This window comes from Salmo salar, chromosome ssa19 (genome assembly GCF_905237065.1).
Source record: "Salmo salar chromosome ssa19, Ssal_v3.1, whole genome shotgun sequence".
In the NCBI taxonomy this organism is placed as follows: Eukaryota; Metazoa; Chordata; class Actinopteri; order Salmoniformes; family Salmonidae; genus Salmo; species Salmo salar.
The window spans coordinates 68917310-68940798 of NC_059460.1; the positions used below are offsets into that span (position 1 = coordinate 68917310).

Consider the following 23489-nt stretch of genomic DNA (forward strand, 5'->3'; position numbering starts at 1 on the left):
TCCCTCTGCTGGTCAGGACGTGACATATTGTATTGATCATTTGCATTTATTTCGCACTGGATTGTCGTTACGTTAGTTAATTGACATGTCACGGTGACATCCAGATGGTGTCCAATACTACATCATTTTCTGTGTCATGAATGCATTACGTAGTCAAAGTAAATCCCTTTATAACATACAAAATTATATATCTACAGTTGGAGTCACTCACAGAAGACAGCTGGGTTGTGTCTAAAAACTAGCCTTCAAAAACCCTGCTTCCTCCATCCTCCAATGCACTTTGGGAGAGAGGCCAGAAGTGGTGGAAACAAGGACAGCAAGTCACGTTTTCAGACCCAGCCCTGGTGTTACAATGAGGTCAATGGCTAAAACTGGGTGTCCATTCATTCCTTCTGTTCAATTCAAACAGCTTTGACACTGTAGATCATTACAATTGCCTTGTACAATAATAATAGACTAGTTTAATGGCCAAACCTCACCCTATCACTTCTTACCCTTTACCTTGAGTTTCAATGATATTCCTTTCTTTGCTTTGTATCGTTTTTTATGTCTCGACTTGTATCCCCTCTTGTCTCATATCTTCTTATGTAGTTTTACATATTATTTTGCCAGTGCAGTTAAATTACTATCACTATTCATTCTCATGAATGTCTTCAGAGTATACAATAGTTTTGTTTCACATCCTGACCCTGGAGGAATTGAGATAAGTGACTACTCCCTCGTCCGCCAGAGCTACTGCAGAGCTTGGCAAATGTGTCAGACAAACACACATGCACACACACATACTCTCTCTCTCTCTCACACACACACACAAACACACACACTGAAGTGCCAATTTGAAAGCAAAGTGGACTGTGGAGGTGGACCATGGAGCTAACTTAACTAGCTAACCGTGGGGCTCTGGACCTAGCCTCTCATCACCTTCCCTGGATATTTATCAGGGCTCTTCCATGCATGGACCATAATACCAAACAAGCTGCTGATAATCCACTAATCCATAAACCCACTCAGTGCCACTCTGTCAGTGTAGCTGAGTGTGGGAGAGTGGAGGTTGAAAGATGCCTCTCTCACTGATCCCCCCTCTTGCTCCCCTCTCTCTCACTCCTCATATACATTTTTACCCCTCACTCTTGATATCCCTTCCTCTTTCTCCCCCTCTTTCTCACTCACTCCTCCCCTCTCTCTCTTCCTCAGGGGCGACGGTTGTGTTTGTGAATGCCACTGATCTGGACGCCTCCCGGGAGTTTGGACAGGCCTCACTCATCTACTCTCTACAGGGCTCCTCCCAGTTCCGCCTCAACACGCGCTCAGGTGAGTGTGTGTGCATGTGTGTGCAAGGCGTAACTTTGTGTTGGATATTGGGGTGGTAAGGGTCAATGGGTTCCGGTGTCAACACCCCTCTCAGATTTTTTGGTAATAGCTGTGAAATTGTTATTTCTGGTGAATTTTGAAGGGGAAATGTATCAAAAAATGTCCTCATAAATTGGTCAGTATACCCCAATCACAATTGAAACGGCATATTTTTTCTATATTACTTAAAATTGTGTTCTTACTGTTAACTGTTCAGAAAGTCACCACCACACCCCATCTTTAATAGATGGGTTGGCTGACAACGTCACAAAAACGTTGTGAGCGCTTCCATGGGGCAATAGTCTGTGTGTTGTTGTGATTCTGGATGGCCAGATTGATAGCTAGAATGACAAGAAACTGCCATGTGGGGAATTGTACGTGGCTCGTTTCAGCTCGTTTCATCTTGTTATTGATACCATGTCTTGTTTTGAGGTGTTTTGACGGATTTCATGTCAATGCTAATATGGCTAAAGCTAGCTAACCAACAACTGTAACGATATATTTGAGAGACCACAAGTGCTCATTCATGTTTTCAATAAACATTGGAGACGAAATATGGCTTACAGTGGTCAAACATCTAAGCCAACCCCGTCTGTTTTGCCCCATAGTTGCGTACGCCTCAGTTTTTTTAAATAAATAATCAACCAGTATATAACAAAACCCATTATTCTATTTGTGTTCCCTTCACCATGCTAGTAAAAATAAAATTGAAAAAATATACATTTGCTATAGCAAATGGGGTACAGTCAGCAAAGATGAGAAGTTGAACCGATAGTTCCAATCTGTGTACAATATAAATTGCTGTGCAAAGTGCTTTACCAGATAGCCTTATAACTACAATTCCAAATTGTCACATGATTATCTGTTTGTCCTCTCCCTGTGCCTCAACATGGTTGTGCTCTCCCTCTCTCTACTGACTGTCTCTGACCCCTGCCATGACAACCAAATTAAATCAGAATGCAGGCAACAACTGTTTGTTATAGCACTAGGGCTACAGTCAGCAAAGATGAGGAGTTGAACTGAATAGTGCCTTATAACTCAAATTCTCACCTGATTACATGTTAGTCCTCTCCCTGCCTCAACATGGTTGGTGCTCTCTCTCTATCACTCTTTCTATTGCCTATCTTTGCATCCTGCCATAATCATATGACCAAATACCATTATCATAAGACAAAGATGGCTGGCCATAACAATGATGGGGTTAGCTTATTAACATGAATTAGATTCTGTTTTTATTAGCTGAATAATGTATTTACTTTCTGGCAATAGGTATAGCTAACTATCTGACTACATAGTGCCAGTCTATTATGAATTGTAGAGTGTAGTGAGCTAGCTAGCTAGCTAGCTATGTAGCCATTCATTCATTTACTTAAAATCCTCTGCACTCCCCACAAAAATTGTATGTCCTGCACTTCCATCCTCATTTTATGAGGCATGTCTTACCTTGTTTCAAAGTAGCCTTGCCAAAATCAGGTCATAGAAATGTTAAGGGGGTTTATTTTATAAACACTTCCTTATGTAATTGAAACCAGCATTTCTTTCATATTCTATTGGTTTTCAAATCCACATAATTTCATTGTCCAGCAGCTAAAGACACAATCCTAGTCATATTAGCAACTCAAGCTAATGTTTGCGTCTTTTACATATCCCCTCTTTCTACATTTGTAACAGATGTTTTAATTTCTGTCACATAAAACCGCTCACATGTGCAGTGCGCTTCTTTAGAACGGTGTGTTCCCGCTAATTGCATTATGGAACATTCATGCATATCCTACTGCCGTGTGCGCATTTCTGCGCTTATAATATGAAAAGTTAATCAACAATTTAAGTCTGATCTGTTGCATCAGCCTCATTGCTTTAAAAAATGTACAGTGGTTGTATGAATTTGGGATCCAGAGTCTGTTTTGAATCGTCTCAGACAGAGGCGATTAATTTCAAGCCCTGTAGCTACCCCTCCTCAGCGAACACTTCAAAGAGAAAGAGAGAGAGAGCGTAGTGTGTGCTGCAGAACTGTTACTTCAGACCAAAGCAATGCATTGGCTGGCTGCCTCTGGAGACCGGGCGCAACCAAAAGCGGCAGGGGATCCGATCATAAAATGAGGAACTGAGTCACTGTGGTGCAAAGTAATTAAGAACGTGCCGTAAGCTCATTCCACAGCTAGCTTGAAATGTTGCGGATGGAGCCATCCAATCAGTACCTGTTGGGTGGCTCAAACCGTTGGTCCGTTGGAGGAAGCAAAGCTGTTAGCAGAACACTTAACCCCGTTACACTAGAGAGCGAGTGTGCATGTGTCTATGCATGCGCGTCTGTGTGTTTTTGTATATGCTGTGTTGTGTCTAATGTGTGTTTGACCTATGCATTACCTGTGTGTTTCAGGAGAGATCACCACTACAGCCTTACTGGACAGAGAGCTGAAGTCAGAGTACATCCTGATTGTCAGAGCTGTGGATGGAGGGGTGGGGCCACTGCAAAAGACTGGCATTGCCACGGTAACCACCTCCATTCTCACACCTTTTGATGTTTCTTATTGTTCTCAGAGCATTTAGATTCTTCTCTTTCTCTCTCTTTTTTCTCTCTCTTTCTCTCCCTTGCTGTCTCTCTCCATTTCTCTCTCTCTCCCCCTCTCTCTCTCCCTCTTCTCTGTCTCTAAGACTTTAACTGAACTCAGAACAGTCATTAATCCTTTCTACTCCTCCCTCCAGGTGAACATCACCATCCTGGACATCAATGACAATGCCCCCATGTGGCGAGACGAGCCCTATCACGCCAACGTAGTGGAGATGAGCCCCATCAACACTGACGTCATCTCTGTGAGTTCAGCTTGCCTTGATCTTTGACATTTGATGCCCTGACCCCCAGAAATGAACTATGGCTTGTACAGTAGATATGAAGAAATTAGCAAGGGTCTTTTGTGGTGAGCGGACTCCATGAGACAGACAGACCACTGCCTTGTCCATAGCAATTCAATTGAAAGTAAGATTTTTCAACCACTTTACACTTTTTTATGGATAGGATTTTTCCTGTTCTCTTTCATCTGTGGGGTGGCAGGTAGCCTAGTGGTTAGAGCATTGGACTAGTAACCGAAAGGTTGCAAGATCGAATCCCTGAGCTGACAAGGTACAAATCTGTCGTTCTGCCCCTGAACAAGGCAGTTAACCCAGTGTTCCTAGGCCGTCATTGAAAATAAGAATTTGTTCTTAACTGGCTTGCCTAGTTAAGTGAATTGGAATTTTTACATTTTTGATTGGATATGACTGCACGGTATTTTGGAGGAAATAAATTGACTGTGCTGTACAATATGTAGCCAGAGGAAACATACTAAATGGATAAGGGATAAAGAGACACTTCTACAGGTAGTGCAGAGTCTGCTGACAGACAAATAAATACTTGATTGCAGCATATATGAGCCTAACCTACTGTGCTCGAACAGAAAGACAACAAATCAACTGCGAGACATACAATACATGAGGTTTAGAATTTGGGGGCGAGTGACATTTCTACATGTAGTACATTCGGGTAACGGAAAGACTTGATTGCAGTGAGCATATGTATACCTAACCCACTGTGTTCTGACAGTAAGTGGAAAGATACAGCAAGTGTCCAACAGTGCAAATCAACACTTACTCATTCAAAGGTTTTTCTTTATTTTAATATTTTCTACATTGTAGAATAATAGTGAAAACATCAAAACTATTTAACCAAAAAAGTGTTAAACAAATCAAAATATATTTTAGATTTTAGATTCTTCAAAGTAGCCACCCTTTGCCTTGATGACAGCTTTGCACACGCTTGGCATTCTCTCAACCAGCTTCACCTGGAATGCTTTTCCAACAGTCTTGAATGAGTTCCCACATATGATGAGCACTTGTTGGCTGCTTTTCCGTAACTCTGTGGTCCAACTCATCTCAAACCATCTCAATTGGGTGATTGTGGAGGCCAGGTCATCTGATGCAGTACTCCATCACTCTTCTTCTTGGTCAAATAGTCCTTACACAGCCTGGAAGTGTGTTGGGTCATTGTCTTGTTGAAAAACTAAGTGCAAACCAGCATATCGCTGCAGAATGCTGTGGTAGCAATGTTGAATTCTAAATAAATCACTGGCAGTGTCACCAACAAAGCACCCCCACCATCACACCTCATCCTCCATGCTTCACGGTGGGAACCACACACGCGGAGATCATCCGTTCACCTACTCCTCGTCTCACAAAGACACAGCGGTTGGAACCAAAAATCTCAAATTTGGACTCATCAGACCAAAGGACAGATTTCCACTGGTCTAATGTCCATTGATGGTGTTTCTTGGCCCAAGCAAGTCTTTTCTTCTTATTGGTGTCCTTTAGTAGTTGTTTCTTTGCAGCAAAAGGCCTGATTCACGCAGTCTCCTCTGAAAAGTTGATGTTGAGATGTGTCTGTTACTTGAACTCCATGAAGCATTTATTTGGGCAGCAATCTGAGGTGCATTTAACTCTAATAAACGTATCCTCTGCAGCAGATGTAACTCTGGGTCCTCCTTTCCTGTGGCGGTCCTCATGAGAGCCAGTTTCATCATAGAGCTTGAGGGTTTTTGTGACTGCACTTAAAGAAGCTTTCAAAGTTCTTGAAATGTTTCATATTGACTGACCTTCATGTCTTGAAGTAATGATGGACTGTCATTTCTCTTTGATTATTTGAGCTGTTCTTGCCATAATTTTTACAACGGGTGGGTCTAATCCCGAATGCTGATTGGTTAAACCTGCATTACAGCCGGTGTCTATTTCACAAGTTACCACCAGCTAAATCTATGACGTTGAAATGTTCATTAACTCTGTTCCATCTCACTGCGCAATCCACTGTCTCATCAAGCCTGCCAGGAAATGTAAACTTGATCTCCACTATAAAAAGCATCTAGACATTATCTCCCATTTCTTTTAGACTAGCATTTGGTTTTCAAAAGCAGAGATTTGTATAAACCTCGCTGTCTGTCTCTCCGACCTTTTCAATTTTGTTTCAATATTTAATCGCGATCTCCACATTCCCATATAAAGTGAATGTGTCGGAAAGAGACAGACAGCAAATTGAGCTGGTTGTCATAGCAACATACAAAACTTTTTTCAGTTGACTGGCTAAATCGTTACTTTGTTGCCAAACCTGAAATGGATGAGTGGAACATTTCTTTTGATACTTTCGGTGGCATGACTATGGATGAATGGGAAAAAAGAGATAGCAAGAATACCCAGGCATGCAGATTTGAAGGATACTGCATTGAATGACCTAGAGAAAAGCTGCAACGAAAAAAACACAGTTAAGAATACAAACTGGGCTGTGTGTTACTTCGAGGGCTTCGAGTTCAAAACTGTCACTAAAGAAGAGTTTAACGTCATTCTCCAACAGTTTTATGGAAATGTACGAAATGGGAGGGGGGAGCAGTACAGCATAAGTAGCTACCTGGTACTCCGGAGTGAGCTCAACCGGATTCTAAATGACCCGAAGCTGGTGCCTTATGAAGGACACTGAATTTACCACCTCGAATCATGTATTTCTGGGCCTCATCAAACAGCTAAGGCAAGGAAAATATATCACAAACAGCCACCCTCCCATCACCGATAAGGACATGGCCCAGCTCCAAAACTCCCAGGCTTTGAATCCCGATACACCAAGGGTTCTGGTCCAGAAAGTGTGGTTCATCCTCCAGTTACATCTGGGTCGAAGAGGAAAAGAGGGGAACAGACAACTAAAGCCAAACTTATTCCTCGTAAAAACAGACGAGAACGGTCTATGGTATATTGTTCATAGCCTGTTTGAGTTATTTCTAAGTTGCACGCGTAATTAGGCTACTGGAAAACAATATTATAACAACACATTCTCGCTCTCAGATATGCCACTCTCGCATATAACAAGGCCACAAAGAATCATCAGGACCCAAGGGAGAGGGACATGGAGTCCAAGAGGGGATTTATGTTCGAGCAGCCAGGGAACCCACTATGCCCGGTGGCATCACTGGAGAAATATCTATTTAAATGCCCGGAGAATGCCCTTACATTTTATCTCCACCCACTTCTACCCAAGATCTGCAGGGCAGCGGGAACAACTACATACACAAATCACAGCATCAGGACCACGACAGTCCAGAAACTGGCAAATGCTGGTTTATAAGCGAGGGAGAATATGTCAGTGAGTGGGCATCGGTGCGAAGGTTCGCTCCATAGCTTCTGGCGTCTGTCACTGACAGACAGAAAACGCTGGAACAACATCCTGGCCAAAAACAAAGACAACACTGCAGCACAATCAACACCCAAAAGGCTGAAGCAAGGCAGCAGAAGTAGTAGCACAGACTCCAACAGATATTTCAACCAATGCACAATCCAGGGGAATGTACAGATAAATGTGACATACAATAAGTAGCTATAGCTATGTCAGCTGTGATGGATAACAAAGAGAGTGTATGGATTGATTTATTAATATCAGCACAAATGAATGTCATGGATTGTCTTGACAAGAGAGCATATTTTCTCTGCCAGGCAAAGTCACGCATCATAAGCTCATTGTTATGGATATATCAAAATAAATCTAACTAGAAAACAGCTTAAACAAGTGCAAATGCAGCTATTTTGCTGATATTCTGGCTGCACTTTTTGACGTAAATGTAAATTAGCTGTAGTTGGCTAGCTAGCAAGGAAGGGATAAGAACGTTGCCAGTCAGTATGGCAATGGAACATTTAGAACGACTGGGTCGCGTTTATAGATGCAGAACAAAAAGACTGAACGACTGGGTCGCGTTCATAGATACAGAACAAAAAGAACGAACGACTGAGTCGCGTCTCCAGGAACCCTAGATTTGTGTCGGGATTATATCTTGTGGAAGGAGGAAATAGTATGAATACATTTATCAAAATAACGTTTTTTTAATGAAAATATGTTGATCATTATTTGAATATGTTGGTAACCCGTTGTATAAAAGTGATAATGATATAGAAACCGGTGTTTGTTGGATATATTGGCACATTATTATCCCTCCCTCATTGTCCTGCTGGTGTCTTTGGCAACGTGTTGTCACTGATGAACACCTGATTGTCCATTATTAACAAGGTTCCGGTCAGTGTAATTAAGGGAGTCCGATTGCTAATTAAAATGTAGCCGGCAGTCAAATGTATTGCAAATTACCCTGCTGCTGGGCTGGTAGGGAAGAAAGAAAAGTAATCACTGTGGAACGAGAGATGAAGAGAAAAAGAGACTGGTGGTTGGCACTGAAATGTTTATCTTTCTGCTTTTCCCTCCCTCTTCACTCCCTCCATTATGGTGGAACTGGAGAAAATGGAGAGATGGAGAGGAAGAGAACAAGTGGTAGTACAGTGGTCCTTCCTATAAAAGTTGCGTCATACTGCAGCACACCTTGCGGGCTGCCGCAGAATTCTATAAGACGTTATTTAATTGTCAGCCATTGTTGCTATTAATGTTACTTAGTGCTAGTTTGACCACCAGAGGCCATCTTTGAGAAACATTTTACTTTTTGTAGTATTGGCTGTACTAGAGCAGTGGTTCCCAAAATTGTTATAGTCCTGTACCCCTTCAAACATTCAACCTCCAGCTACATACCACCTCTAGCACCAGGGTCAGCGCACTCTCAAATGTTGTTTTTTGCCAACATCGTAAGCCTACCACACACACACTATAAGATACATTTATTAAACATGAAAATGAGTGTGAGGTTTTGTCACAACCCGGCTCGTGGGAAGTTACAAAGAGCTCTTACAGGACCAGGGCACAAATAACAACATAATAGTAATCAATAATTTTTCTCTTTATTTAGCCATCTTTCATATAACACCTTATTTGTTCATAAAACATAGTGAATAACTCACCACAGGTTAATGAGAAGGGTGTGCTTGAAAGGATGCACATAAATCTGCAATGTTGGGTTGTATTGGAGAGAGTCTCAGTCTTAAATAATTTTCCACACACAGTCTGTGCCTGTATTTAGTTTTCATGCTAATGAGGGCCGAGAATCCACTCTCAAATACACTACCGTTCAAAGGTTTGGGGTCACTTAGAAATGTCCTTGATTTTGAAAGAAAAGCAAATTTTCTTGTCCATTAAAATAACATCAAATTGACCAGAAATACAGTGTAGACATTGTTAATGTTGTAAATGACTATTGTAGCTGGACACGGCTGATTTTTAATAGAATATCTACAGTACATACAGAGGCCATTGTCAGCAACCATCACTCCTGTGTTCCAATGTCACGTTGTGTTAGCTAATCCAAGTTTATAATTTTAAAAGGCAAATTTATCATTAGAAAACCCTTTGGCAATTATGTTAGCATAGCTGAAAATGGTTGTGCTGATTAAAGAAGCAATAAAACTGGCCTTCTTTTGACTAGTTGAGTATCTGGAGCATTTGCATTTGTGGGTTCGATTACAGGCTCAAAATGGCCAGAAACAAATAACTTTCTTCTGAAACTCGTCAGGCTATTCTTGTTCTGAGAAATGAAGGCTATTCCATACGAGAATTGCCAAGAAACTGAAGATCTCGTACAATGCTGTGGACTACTCCCTTCACAGAACAGTGCAAACTGGCTCTAACCAGAATAGAAAGAGGAGTGGGAGGCCCGGTGCACAACTGAGCAAGAGGACAAGTACATTAGACTGTGTAGTTTGAGAAACAGCTGCCTCACAAGTCCTCAACTGGGAGCTTCATTAAATAGTACCCGCAAAACATCAGTCTCAACGTCAACAGTGAAGAGGCGACTCTGGGATGCTGGCCTTCTAGGCAGAATTCCTCTTATCCAGTGGATGTGTTCTTTTGCCCATCTTAATCTTTTCTTTTTATTGGCCAGTCTGAGATACGTCTTTTTCTTTGAAACTCTGCCTAGAAGGCCAGCGACACGGAGTCGCCGCTTCACTGTTGACGCTGAGACTGATGTTTTGCGTGAGCAACTGCTTGCACACTCGTTGCCACTCCACTATGTCTCCTGTCATGGCTTTTGCACCATCAGTACAGATACCAGAACATCTTGACCACCAAAGTCCATTTGATGTCACAAAGCTGTCCAGTACTTTAAAAATATCCTCTCATGTTGTCCTGGTTTCCAGTGGTTTGCAGAAGAGGATGTCTTCCTCATTTGACCCACCATAAATATAACGGACATATACCAGAAGCCGTGTCAGTTGACTCATCCAGCAATAACGCATATAATTCACTGGCTTGTGTGTGAAGCAGTAAATGTTTCAAATAGTTTCTCAGCCATGTTTTGAAACAATTACTGCTTCACATATAAACCAGTGAATTATATGTGTTACAGCCATGTCACTGATGCTACGTGAAACAGTGTTGTTTGATGAAGGGATTGTCTGTATAGTTTTTGGGGCCTTTCCCAGCATTATCCCAGCCATATCCACGGCAGCAGGATGAATTAAGTCCTCCACAATAGTATGGGGCTTGCCTGTCCTAGCCACTCTAATTGTAGGCTAACCAATACCCAAACGGAGATTCAGTGAAAATAAAATAAAAGACCAGTCCCCATGCTTGTCTCAGAGCAGCGCGAAACTGTGCTGAAATAGTTGACCACACACGGGTGGGCTATTTCTTCAAATCCTATTTTATCAATTGGATGCTGGCGGGCCAGAACATAATAAGTATATAATATTAGCACAATTAATTGGCCTACACTACAAATTTAACATGTTTAACATACAGTGGGGGAAAAAAGTATTTGATCCGCTGCTGATAATGTACGTTTGCCCACTGACAAAGAAAGGATCAGTCTATAATTTTAATGGTAGGTTTATTTGAACAGTGAGAGACAGAATAACAACAAAAATATCAAGAAAACGCACGTCAGAAATGTTATAAATTGATTTGCATTTTAATGAGGGAAATAAGTATTTGACCCCCTCTCAATCAGAAAGACTTCTGGCTCCCAGGTGTCTTTTATACAGGTAACGAGCTGAGATTAGGAGCACACTCTTAAAGGGAGTGCTCCTAAACGCAGCTTGTTACCTGTAAAAAAGACACCTGTCCACAGAAGCAATCAATCAATCAGATTCCAAACTCTCCACCATGGCCAAGACCAAAGAGCTCTCCAGGATGTCAGGGACAAGATTGTAGACCTACACAAGGCAGGAATGGGCTACAAGACCATCGCCAAGCAGCTTGGTGAGAAGGTGACAACATTTGGTGCGATTATTCGCAAATGGAAGAAACACAAAAGAACTGTCAATATCCCTCGGCCTGGGGCTCCATGCAAGATCTCACCTCGTGGAGTTGCAATGATCATGAGAACGGTGAGGAATCAGCCCAGAACTACACGGGAGGATCTTGTCAATGATCTCAAGGCAGCTGGGACCATAGTCACCAAGAAAACAATTGGTAACACACTACGCCGTGAAGGACTGAAATCCTGCAGCGCCCGCAATGTCCCCCTGCTCAAGAATACATATACATGCCCGTCTGAAGTTTGCCAATTAACATCTGAATGACTCAGAGGACAACTGGGTGAAAGTGTTGTGGTCAGATGAGACCAAAATGGAGCTCTTTGACATCAACTCAACTCGCCGTGTTTGGAGGAGGAGGAATGCTGCCTATGACCCCAAGAACACCATCTCCACCGTCAAACATGGAGGTTGAAACATTATGCTTTGGGGGTGTTTTTCTGCTAAGGGGACAGGACAACTTCACCGCATCAAAGGGACGATGGACGGGGCCATGTACCGTCAAATCTTGGGTGAGAACCTCCTTCCCTCAGCCAGGGCATTGAAAATGGGTCGCAGATGGGTATTCCAGCATGACAATGACCCAAAACACACGGCCAAGGCAACAAAGGAGTGGCTCAAGAAGAAGCACATTAAGGTCCTGAAGTGGCCTAGCCAGTCTCCAGACCTTAATCCCATAGAAAATCTGTGGAGGGAGCTGAAGGTTCTAGTTGCCAAACGTCAGCCTCGAAACCTTAATGACTTGGAGAAGATCTGCAAAGAGGAGTGGGACAAAATCCCTCCTGAGATGTGTGCAAACCTGGTGGCCAACTACAAGAAACGTCTGACCTCTGTGATTGCCAACAAGGGTTTTGCCACCAAGTACTAAGTCATGTTTTGCAGAGGGGTCAAATACTTATTTCCCTCATTAAAATGCAAATCATTTTATAACATATTTAACATGCGTTTTTCTGGATTTTTTTGTTGTTATTCTGTCTCTCACTGTTCAAATAAACCTACTATTAAAATTATAGACTGATCATTTCTTTGTAAGTGGGCAAATGTATAAAATTAGCAGGCGATCAAATACTTTTTCCCCCCACTGTAGTTCATAATACATTCTATGCATAGAACTTTCAGTGGCCTTCTCGCCCCATATAGGGGCCCGATGCAGAAACATTGAATCGTTAACTGCAAGCTGAACACAGCTTTTTTTTTGCGGACATATTCTGTAACTTAAATGGGTTAAATCTGCAGTTACAAGGAAGAGAGAAACAGTCGCGGACAAAGTGGAGAAATTTGAGGCCTTTACTAGGAAGCTTGTGTTGTTCGATTTGGACTTGTCATCTGGAAGGCTACTGCACTTCAGCACACTGAAGAAACAACAGGCAGAGGGACCAGGCCGTAACATTGTCACAGAGGTGATGGCAGATTTCATCAAGCAGCTGAGGGACAATTTATCCACCAGATTTGAAGACTACAGCATGCCCAAGGATATCATTGCATTTGTACGTGATTGATAAAGTTGATAAAGTTGTTGATAAAGTTTTTTAAACCAATTAGTATATTTAAGTTTAACCACAATATTTGTTGTATTATTTTATTTGTTGCATGAGGTCTTGAGTTAGAAATGTAACACTTTAGAGTACTTAAGCATCGAACATTGGGGGATTTTCACACATACAGTAGGCGGGCTATGAAGAGTCTAATGTCCTTCTAATAGGAAACATTGTTTGCATGATGGGCTACAGCTGCTACAGTACACTTGTGAAAACCTGTTTTCAAATTGCCTCCAGCTGTCCATCACTACTGTAAATAAAAACACAGCATCTTTTACATTCTTTATTGTAACCATAATGTCACAAATAATTTGTATCTACCTTTCCAATTACTTTTAGAGTTTGGGATTTGCAAATGTGCGCTGTGAGAGTATCCAATAATAATATTTGCTTTGTAAATAAGGATGCCTTATGAAAGGAAAATGACATGCGCAAGAGACTGTGGTAATATTTTTCCTTTTGGAGACTATAATACTGTACATGGCATCCAGGTCATTTTCATTTCTCTTAGAATAACTTACTAGACCTTTATAACAACAGGTTTAGTAAGTAATATGCTACAGTCCAGTTACAGCTTGTTCTGATCAAGTAGAAACATAAAAATAAGTGTATTTTTTCATTGTCTATTTACAAAACAATTTACCAAACAAACACATTACAAAATTGCATCCCCAAATATGATTTAACCTTTATTTAACTAGGCAAGTCAGTTAAGACATGTTTTTTGCTTGCAATGACAGCCTACCCCCAGATGATGCTGGGCCAATTGTGCACCACCCTATGGGACTCCCAATCATGGTCGGATGTGATATAGCCTAGATCCGATCCAGGGACTAGGGTGATGAATCTTGCACTGAGATGCAGTGCCTTAGACCGCTGCGCCACTCGGGAGCCATGACCAATATGACCAATATACACTGCTCAAAAAAATAAAGGGAACACTAAAATAACACATCCTTGATCTGAATGAATGAAATAATCTTATTAAATACTTTTTTCTTTACGTAGTTGAATGTGCTGACAACAAAATCACACAAAAATAATCAATGGAAATCCAATTTATCAACCCATGGAGGTCTGGATTTGGAGTCACACTCAAAATTAAAGTGGAAAACCACACTACAGGCTGATCCAACTTTCATGTAATGTCCTTAAAACAAGTCAAAATGAGGCTCAGTAGTGTGTGTGGCCTCCACGTGCCTGTATGACCTCCCTACAACGCCTGGGCATGCTCCTGATGAGGTGGCGGATGGTCTCCTGAGGGATCTCCTCCCAGACCTGGACTAAAGCATCCACCAACTCCTGGACAGTCTGTGGTGCAACGTGGCGTTGGTGGATGGAGTGAGACATGATGTCCCAGATGTGCTCAATTGGATTCAGGTCTGGGGAACGGGCGGGCCAGTCCATAGCATCAATGCCTTCCTCTTGCAGGAACTGCTGACACACTCCAGCCACATGAGGTCTAGCATTGTCTTGCATTAGGAGGAACCCAGGGCCAACCGCACCAGCATATGGTCTCACAAGGGGTCTGAGGATCTCATCTCGGTACCTAATGTCAGTCAGGCTACCTCTGGCGAGCAAATGGAGGGCTGTGCGGCCCCCCAAAGAAATGCCACCCCACACCGGTCATGCTGGAGGATGTTGCAGGCAGCAGAACGTTCTCCACGGCGTCTCCAGACTCTGTCATGTCTGTCACATGTGCTAAGTGTGAACCTGCTTTCATCTGTGAAGAGCACAGGGCGCCAGTGGCGAATTTGCCAATCTTGGTGTTCTCTGGCAAATGCCAAACGTCCTGCACGGTGTTGGGCTGTAAGCACAACCCCCACTTGTGGACGTCGGGCCCTCATACCACCCTCATGGAGTCTGTTTCTGACCGTTTGAGCAGACACATGCACATTTGTGGCCTGCTGGAGGTCATTTTGCAGGGCTCTGGCAGTGCTCCTCCTGCTCCTCCTTGCACAAAGGCGGAGGTAGCGGTCCTGCTGCTGGGTTGTTGCCCTCCTACGGCCTCCTCCATGTCTCCTGATGTACTGGCCTGTCTCCTGGTAGCGCCTCCATGCTCTGGACACTACGCTGACAGACACAGCAAACCTTCTTGCCACAGCTCGCATTGATGTGCCATCCTGGATGAGCTGCACTACCTGAGCCACTTGTGTGGGTTGTAGACTCCGTCTCATGCTACCACTAGAGTGAAAGCACCGCCAGCATTCAAAAGTGACCAAAGCATCAGCCAGGAAGCATAGGAACTGAGAAGTGGTCTGTGGTCACCACCTGCAGAACCACTCCTTTATTTGGGGTGTCTTGCTAATTGCCTATAATTTCCACCTGTTGTCTATTCCATTTGAACAACAGCATGTGAAATGTATTGTCAATCAGTGTTGCTTCCTAAGTGGACAGTTTGATTTCACAGAAGTGTGATTGACTTGGAGTTACATTGTGTTGTTTAAGTGTTCCCTTTATTTTTTTGAGCAGTGTATATTGTCCTTCTAATTGTCCTGCTAACTGTTCTGTAGTTTAAACCCAATGATTTGTCCGACAAACAAAGAAATCTGTGTCCTGCAGGCCCAGGCATGAATCAAAGCTGGCGAGAGTAGTTGTTTCATTATTTTATTTACAAACCATAAAGAAGTTGATGAAGAAGCCACATTTGCCTCGGGATCCATCCCAATATTTTGGGTGTTCTGTGGAACCATGCATTTTTTTCTGTGCAGCCATTTGTCCACTGATCTCCACGGATGGTTGTCGGCATGGTTGTATGCTCTGCAAAAACACATTCACAGTACACAATTATCGATTTTATTACACAGTATTCATACACATTGATAGGCTATACAATTGTTTTTCAAGAAAATGCACTGAAACAAACATACCTTTAGTTTTGGTGATCCTCTCATCTCCGGCTCATAACGGGTTGATGGATGGCTTATTTTGTATTCCAATGTATTGAACGAATGTATTAATTACAGTAATTTACTAATCTCATTCTTGGACTGGAAACATTGTTTGCAGAGTTCACGATCTCATTTTCAGTCCTTGTTTAAAAATAGCTATATTTTGGAGATTATTTCATTTTCAAATAACCAAAAGTCAGCGGTTGTAATCTGAATATACAGAAAAAGTATATTGTCCTGCTAATAGCCCGTCCCAAAAATGTTGTTTTCTCTAAATACTACCATTTGAAAGTAAACACTTTGAAGTTTCTGGAAATGTGAAATTAATATATGAGAATATAACACATTAGATCTGGTAAAAGATAATACAAAGAAAAAAAACTGCATTTTTTTCTCATCATCTTTGAAATGCAAGAGAAAGGCCATAATGTATTATTCCAGTTTAGACGCAATTTAGATTTTGTCCACTAGAAGACAGCAGTGTATGTGCAAAGTTTTCAACTGGTCCAATGAACTATTGCATTACTGTTCAAAATGTTGTATCAAGTCTGCCCAAATGTGTCTAATTTGTTTATTGATACATTTTCAAGTTCATAACTGTGCACTCTCCTCAAACAATAGCATGGTATTATTTCACTGTAATAGCTACTGTAAATTGGACAGTGCAGTTAGATTAACAAGAATTTAAGCATTCTGCCCATATATGTCCTGGGAAATGTTGTTGTTACTTACAACCTCATGCTAATCACATTAGTGCAACCGTCCCAAGGGGGGGGGGGTTAAAGAATTGAATTCAAATATTAATAAAAAAAATGGATCACAGAAACAATGAGAAAATATGGAAAAACTATAAATAATGAAACGTTAATTATATAAAGCAGCCCATGTCGGCCCGTGCCCAATCATCATCAAGAGATATGCTGGACCCTATGTCAGAGAGGTGTTTTTGGGACCACATTGTGTCTATTGTCCTGCTAATAGCCCTTGTGAAAACATGTTTTCAAAAGGCTTCCAGGGCCGACAGAGAAGTTCCTTACTTTTCCCGCCTTGTTTAAAAAATAACAATATTTTGGAGATTATTTTGTTTTCAAATAACCTAAAGTGAGCGATTGTAATCTGAATAAAGGCCAAAATAATATTTATAAAGGCCAAAATATTTATTTCTGTTTATAGAGGGAGAAAATCCAAAAGCCGACCGTGCCTATTTTTTGGAAAAGGACATCCCGGCCAGCCATATAGTGATGCCTCTTGCACTGAGATTCAGTGCCTTAGACCACTGCACCATTCGGGAGCCATGACCAATATGACCAATATATAATGTCCTGCTAATAGCCCATCCCAGAAACTTTGTTTGCAGAATTCACAGCCTGCTACGCTTGTGAAAAACAGGGTTAATAATAATAATACTTTTCCCCCCTTCCACTTGTTAAAGGTTCCAATTGATGATGTATTTTTTTATCGATTAGTATATTTGAGTTTAACCACAATATTTGTTGTATTATTTGTTCTGTATTTTCTGATGGACTAAACTGAAATTGCAACCAACTTTCTATGGCTTGATTAAAAAATAACTCTATTTTGGAGATTATTTTGTTTTCAAATAACCGAAAGTGAGCGAGAAAAAGGCCATTCTTGAACATGGGGTGAGACATTCTTACTAATTTGCAAATAAAGTCAGTTTGTTATTTTGAATGATTTATTTCTGTTTTTAGAGGGAGAGAAACCAAAAGCCCACTGTCGCCTCATGGGTCTCCCGGTCACGGCCGGCACGGGTATCGAACCAGTATCTGTAGTAACGCAGTTTGCACTCCGATGCAGTGTCTTAGACTGCAGCTCCACTTGGGAGGCCCCATTTACAATGTTTTTAATGCTGATCAATTTCCTTGCACAAAGTATCTATTGTCCTGCTAATAGCCCATAATGGCTCTGTACAACATGACCGGTCGGGAGCAAAATAATCCTAACATTTCCACACCGTAATTGTATTCTAACCAATACCCGCATGGGGATTCAGTGAAAATAAAAATATCATGATTTATCAAGCACTGTCTTGACCTCTGAATGCTGTCTTTTCTCCCTTCCACTTGCCTCTTCCATTAATTTTGAAAGAGTATTTTCCAGTAAGCATAATCAGTGTTCTAACTCCCCCTTAAGCTGGTCTGGATCAGTGAATCAGTGACACAGGGCACCGTACTAAACCACAAATCGCCTTTAAGTCCCGCAGCATAATCTCAAAACTTTTAGTTGAGCAACCACTGTAGTAGTCTTTCTTGGATGCTCTCCCTCTCTTCACTCCCTCCATGTGTATCTGTCTTTAATTTGAGCACTTTATCCATCATCGTGGAACAACAGAGGAATGGAGCGATAAAGAGGAGAGGAAAGAACGAGTGGTGGTGTTGGAACATAGAATTTTATTTGTCTTTCTCCCTCTCCCTCTCTTCACTTCCTCCCTATGTACTTTAATATGAACACTTTTCCCTTCTGTTGGATGCACCTTTTCATAGTGTTGGATTTCCCTTACATTGGTGCTCTGAGGGTACTCACCCTCGTCCCCCTTGCACCCCTCTGACCAAAGGGTTGATGTGTGCCACCTGCAGAGCACAGTGAGCAGATGAATTTGGTCTCAATGCCCTGGGAAAAGGCTAGAGCCCTACAACACACACACACACACACACACACACACACACACACACACACACACACACACACACACACACACACACACACACACACACACACACACACACACACACACACACACACACACACACACACACACACACACAATTGAATTTTATGTTCTCTCCTAAGACTTAGATTGATTAATTTAAATGGACTTTGGGGCTACCTATGAATAAGTTTCCCCTCACCCTTAAATCTCCTTCCACTACTGTCCTCTCTCTTTTTCTCTCTCTCCCTCTCTCGCTCCTCTCTTACAATTTTTTTTCATAATTATTTTGATGTGAATGATGTGCCCAAAGTAAACTGTCTGTTGCTCAGGCCCTGATGCCAGGATATGCATATAGGATATGCATATAATTGATACCATTGGAAAGGAAACACTTTGAAGTTTGTAGAAATGTTAAAATAATGTAGGAGAATATAACACAATACATATGGTAGGAGAAAATCCAAAGAAAAACCAACCGGAAATGTTTTTCTTTGAGAGACCATCCTCTTAGAATGGCAAGTATAAGGGCATACTGGATATTAGCTCCCTGGATGCAATTCCACCGGGTGGCAGCAGTCTATGTTCAACGTTTCAGGCTTGTAACTTCCAAAACGAATAAGAAATTGCTACTGTAAATCGGATGGTGCAGTTAGATTAACAAGAATTTAAGCTTTCAACCAATAATAGACACTTATATGTACCTAAATGTTTAATATCCATCATTTTTATGATTATTTATTTGAATTGCGCGCCCTCCAGTTTCACCAAATCAATGTACGGCTCAGAGATGTCTATCTACCTAGTCCTTTAATAATTCAAGACCTGCAAAACCTTTGTTCCTCTAATGACCAATTAACCAGTTTCCAGCGTTTTCTTCGTCAGTGCGGTGAATAATTGATCAGCTATTTAAAAAAATCATGCCGTGTTTTTAGCCGCCCTCTCGGCCCAGCGTATAAATGACCTATCACGTTAGATATTAGGTTGGGGGAGAGATGTTTTTAATTCTCTCTCTCACCTGACTGTTGTTGTGCGGTGGGGGTGAATTGATGTAGTGTCAGATTTTCCCCCACTAAGACTCATTCCTTCTTTCTTTCATCATTCATCCTCTCTCCCCTCACTCCTCCATATTCTCATCTCCTTCTTTTCTTCTCTCTTCCTATATCTCCTCACTCCTTCCTCCCCACTCCTCCCCCTCCCTCCTCCTTTCTCTCATCTCCCTCCTCTCCCCACTTTCCCTTCCCCCCTCATCCCCCACCCCCCCATACATCCCTCCAGGTGCTAGCGATAGACCCAGATGTTGGGGACAATGGGACAGTGGTGTACAGCATCAGCCCAGAGAACCCCTTCTACACCATCAACAGCAACACGGGCAAGATCAGGACCAGCGGGGCCGTGCTGGACAGAGAGAGCTCCAACCCAAAAGACATCCTGCTCATGAGGACCATCATCGTGTCTGCTGTCGATCGTGAGTCCCACACCAGGCCAGAACTCTGTCTGTTGGTTGGTCGGTCGGTTTGTTGTTCTGTGTGTCTGGCCGGCTAGCTGTTTATCTGGGACTGAGACTTCTGTCTCTGTGTGTGTGTGTGTGTGTGTGTGTGTGTGTGTGTGTGTGTGTGTGTGTGTGTGTGTGTGTGTGTGTGTGTGTGTGTGTGTGTGTGTGTGTGTGTGTGTGTGTGTGTCCGACTGTCTGGGCCTGAAGAGTCTGTCAGTCTGTCAGCCTATACTATGTCTGTATCTAAATTACAGTGTGCGTTCATAAATGAGTTTCTACTTTAAAGAGTAACTGCCCCAAAAAGCCACTTCTCGTTTAGAAAAAGGCTTATGTGGCATTGATATTAGTCAGAAACATTTATTCTAATGTCAAAATTGACTTCAAAGTTTAAATAGGATAATTTTGGTTATAAAGTCATTCTCGTCCAAAACTGAGATTTGCGAGATGATAGGAAAAAATGCAATGTCAAGGAATGAAGGGCGCTGTAACAGTTTTCCTTGGGTTGGGTTTATTTCAATCCTGCCCAAATGCCCACAGCTGGCAGCACCAAAGTAATCATCAATTCGGAGCGCAGCTGCATGCGACCCAATCGTAATGCCCATGGTCAATTTGGTTGACATTCGATATCCCCATGGGGCTATTAGGGACCATCAGTAAATTACACAATATTTGGAATGTCAATGGCTCCAAATTTACTTGACTTAAAAAACTCAAACCAACTATGAATTGTAGAAATTCAAATATTAAACGCATTTAATGAGGCAAAAAAAAGTAATATTTAAACTATGTCCCATTTACATTGTGTAATTTATTGATGGTCCCTAACTAGCCCCAGGCTATCCAATGTCAAACCAACTTTGCCACGGTTGCACACCAGCCGGCTGAAGCTAAGTTGGCTATCACTAGCTAGCCTTGGCCACTTCTGGTAAAACTTTTATTGGAGTTTTGTGCTCCTGTAAATGCTGTGTTTGTACCTCTGGCGCCCACTCCAGTTGGCAGACCTCCACTGCATTCCTCAGTCAGCACCACGGTGTTCGTCAACTTGCTGGACCTTAATGACAATGACCCCATCTTCCTTAACCTGCCCTTTGTGGCCGAGGTGCCAGAGGGCCTGCCTAGTGGATCCTCTGTGTTCAAGGTCAGTACACCATTACAATATGTCATTAGAGTTAGATGCTTGTGTAATTGTATCAGATTAATCAGATGGAAGTGTATGAAGGCTAATTATACATTTTCTTTGTTTCTGTATTCCCCTGTCTGTCATGTCCTCCTCTCACTTCTATTCTCCCCACCACTTCCATATCTCTCTCCCGCTCTGTCCCCTCTGGCTCTTATCCCCACATCTCATCTTACTCTTCCCCTCTCCCATCTCCCCTTTCCTCTCATTTCCTTTACTCTCCTCTCCTTCCCTTCTTTCATCCTTTCCTCTGCTCCTCCTCCTCTCCTCTCTCCCTCTCCTCTCCCTTTCTCTCTCTCTCTTCTCTCTCTCTCTCTCCCTCTACACTCCCTTCCTCCTCTCTCTCTCTCCTACTCAATCCCTCTCTCCTCTCCTTCATCAGATTCAGGTGGAGGACCCTGATCAGGAGGAGAATGGTATGGTTACCATGGGGCTACTGGTGGGCATACCACGCGTTGATTTCTATCTCAACACCACCACGGGTGTGCTGTACTCAATGGCAACTCTGGACCGCGAGCAGATTAGCCTGTACCACCTGAGGATCGTGGCGTACGACCAAGGGCAGAACCCACGCACCTCCACCAGCACCCTTACCATCACAGGTTTGCAAGCATCGGGGCCTGTAATCACTTACTGTCTCAGAGTAGGTGTGCTGATCTAGGATCAGTTTTGCCTTTCAGATCATAATGACTAAGACAGGGGGGACCTGACAGGGGGGACTCCTACTTTGAGACGCTTTGTGAATGCAGGTCATGGCTGGTCCAACATTCAAACTTTGCACCATATAAAGACTGATTCAAGACAGTATTTTGCTTAGTATAATAGCACTACCTGCTGGTCAGAAGCATATATTTTAGAAGCGCTGGGAGATGAATGACAATCTGTTAAATGTGTTGCTTGTCTTGTCTGCCTATTGAGCATGGTGAAAGTTATTTTACAAGATACAATGTGTCTCTCTGTCTCTCTTTGTCTGTCTGTCTGCTTGCCTGTCTCTCTGTCACTATGTGTCCCTCAGTCCTAGATGCCAACGACGAGACCCCCACCTTCTTCCCCAAGGTGTACAACGTGTCCCTGCAGGAGAGCGTCCCCAGGGACCATGTGGTGGCTCGCCTCAACTGCTCTGACAATGACGCCGGCCTTAACGCCGAGCTCAGCTACTTCATCACAGGTCAGAGGTCAAACTAAGGCCATGGCAGACTGTGTGTGCGTGTGTGTGTGAGTGGTTGGGCAAGACGTAGAGTTGTATTATGTGAATGTGCTACTACTTGTTTATGTGTATGTGTGTGTATGGATACTTGCGTTCATTCATGTGTATAAGTGAATAGCCGAGATATACATGTAATACTCCACCATCTGTGTGTTGTGTTCTGCAGGTGGTAACCAGGATGGTAAATTCAGTGTTGGCTTCAGAGATGGTGTGGTTCGGACTGTGGTTGGCTTGGACAGAGAGACACAGGCTACATACTCACTGGTCATAGAGGCTATCGGTAAGTCCTAGTCCTATAAGAGCATTTTTCATCTTTCTTTCTACTTTGTGTATTTAGACCTTTTGTACATCTGTGAGATTGAGAAGTGAGAAGTGATGCATGCAAGTCTTGTTGTGCAATGGTCTCTGTTCCTTTTCATAATCTTTAAACTATCAAAATAAAGAAAGTCACACACTCCATGTGTAATCTCCCAGCAATTTAATGGGTATTTACCAACGTTTCGGCATCACTGTACCTTCCTCAGTGTAATGTCATGAATACTTGAACCAAGTTCTGTAGACACACAGTACAATTAGTGTAACCAATGACAATAGTGAGGAGTGTGTCATAATGATTAAGTTAATTAAAATTAATGAAACTTTAAAAAAATTGTATATGACATATTACGCTGTACTACGCTATTGTTATCATATAGAAACATAATGGAATAGTGTACATCATATTAGCATCAACATACATTATTGTTTCATTCAATTTCACATAATAATTTCGTATATCGTTTTTGTTACATGTAATCTTTTGGTTCAACCTTAATGTATAATGAACATCATCAACAGGGGGAACATATTAGGTATGCGCTAATAAGCTGTAGAAAGAACTTAACATTTATAAGACTTGTTAATAGAGGAAAATGTGTTCATAAGAAGGGCCTGAGATCAAAGTCAATATTCAGACCACTAGGGGTCAATGTT

The 23489-nt window shown here is 42.2% G+C and overlaps 1 protein-coding gene across 2 annotated transcripts in view; it reads left to right on the top strand.

The window, feature by feature from the left end:
- LOC106579432 (cadherin-23) overlaps nucleotides 1-23489 on the top strand; it is a 706260-nt gene that overhangs the window by 461752 nt on the left and 221019 nt on the right. For both annotated transcript variants that reach the window (XM_014159337.2, XM_014159338.2), the window contains exons 19-26: nucleotides 1195-1311; nucleotides 3728-3840; nucleotides 4054-4161; nucleotides 19917-20106; nucleotides 21126-21271; nucleotides 21693-21912; nucleotides 22326-22478; nucleotides 22684-22797. In XM_014159337.2, coding sequence (XP_014014812.2) covers nucleotides 1195-1311; nucleotides 3728-3840; nucleotides 4054-4161; nucleotides 19917-20106; nucleotides 21126-21271; nucleotides 21693-21912; nucleotides 22326-22478; nucleotides 22684-22797 — 1161 coding nt within the window. The remainder of the gene's footprint in view (nucleotides 1-1194; nucleotides 1312-3727; nucleotides 3841-4053; nucleotides 4162-19916; nucleotides 20107-21125; nucleotides 21272-21692; nucleotides 21913-22325; nucleotides 22479-22683; nucleotides 22798-23489) is intronic.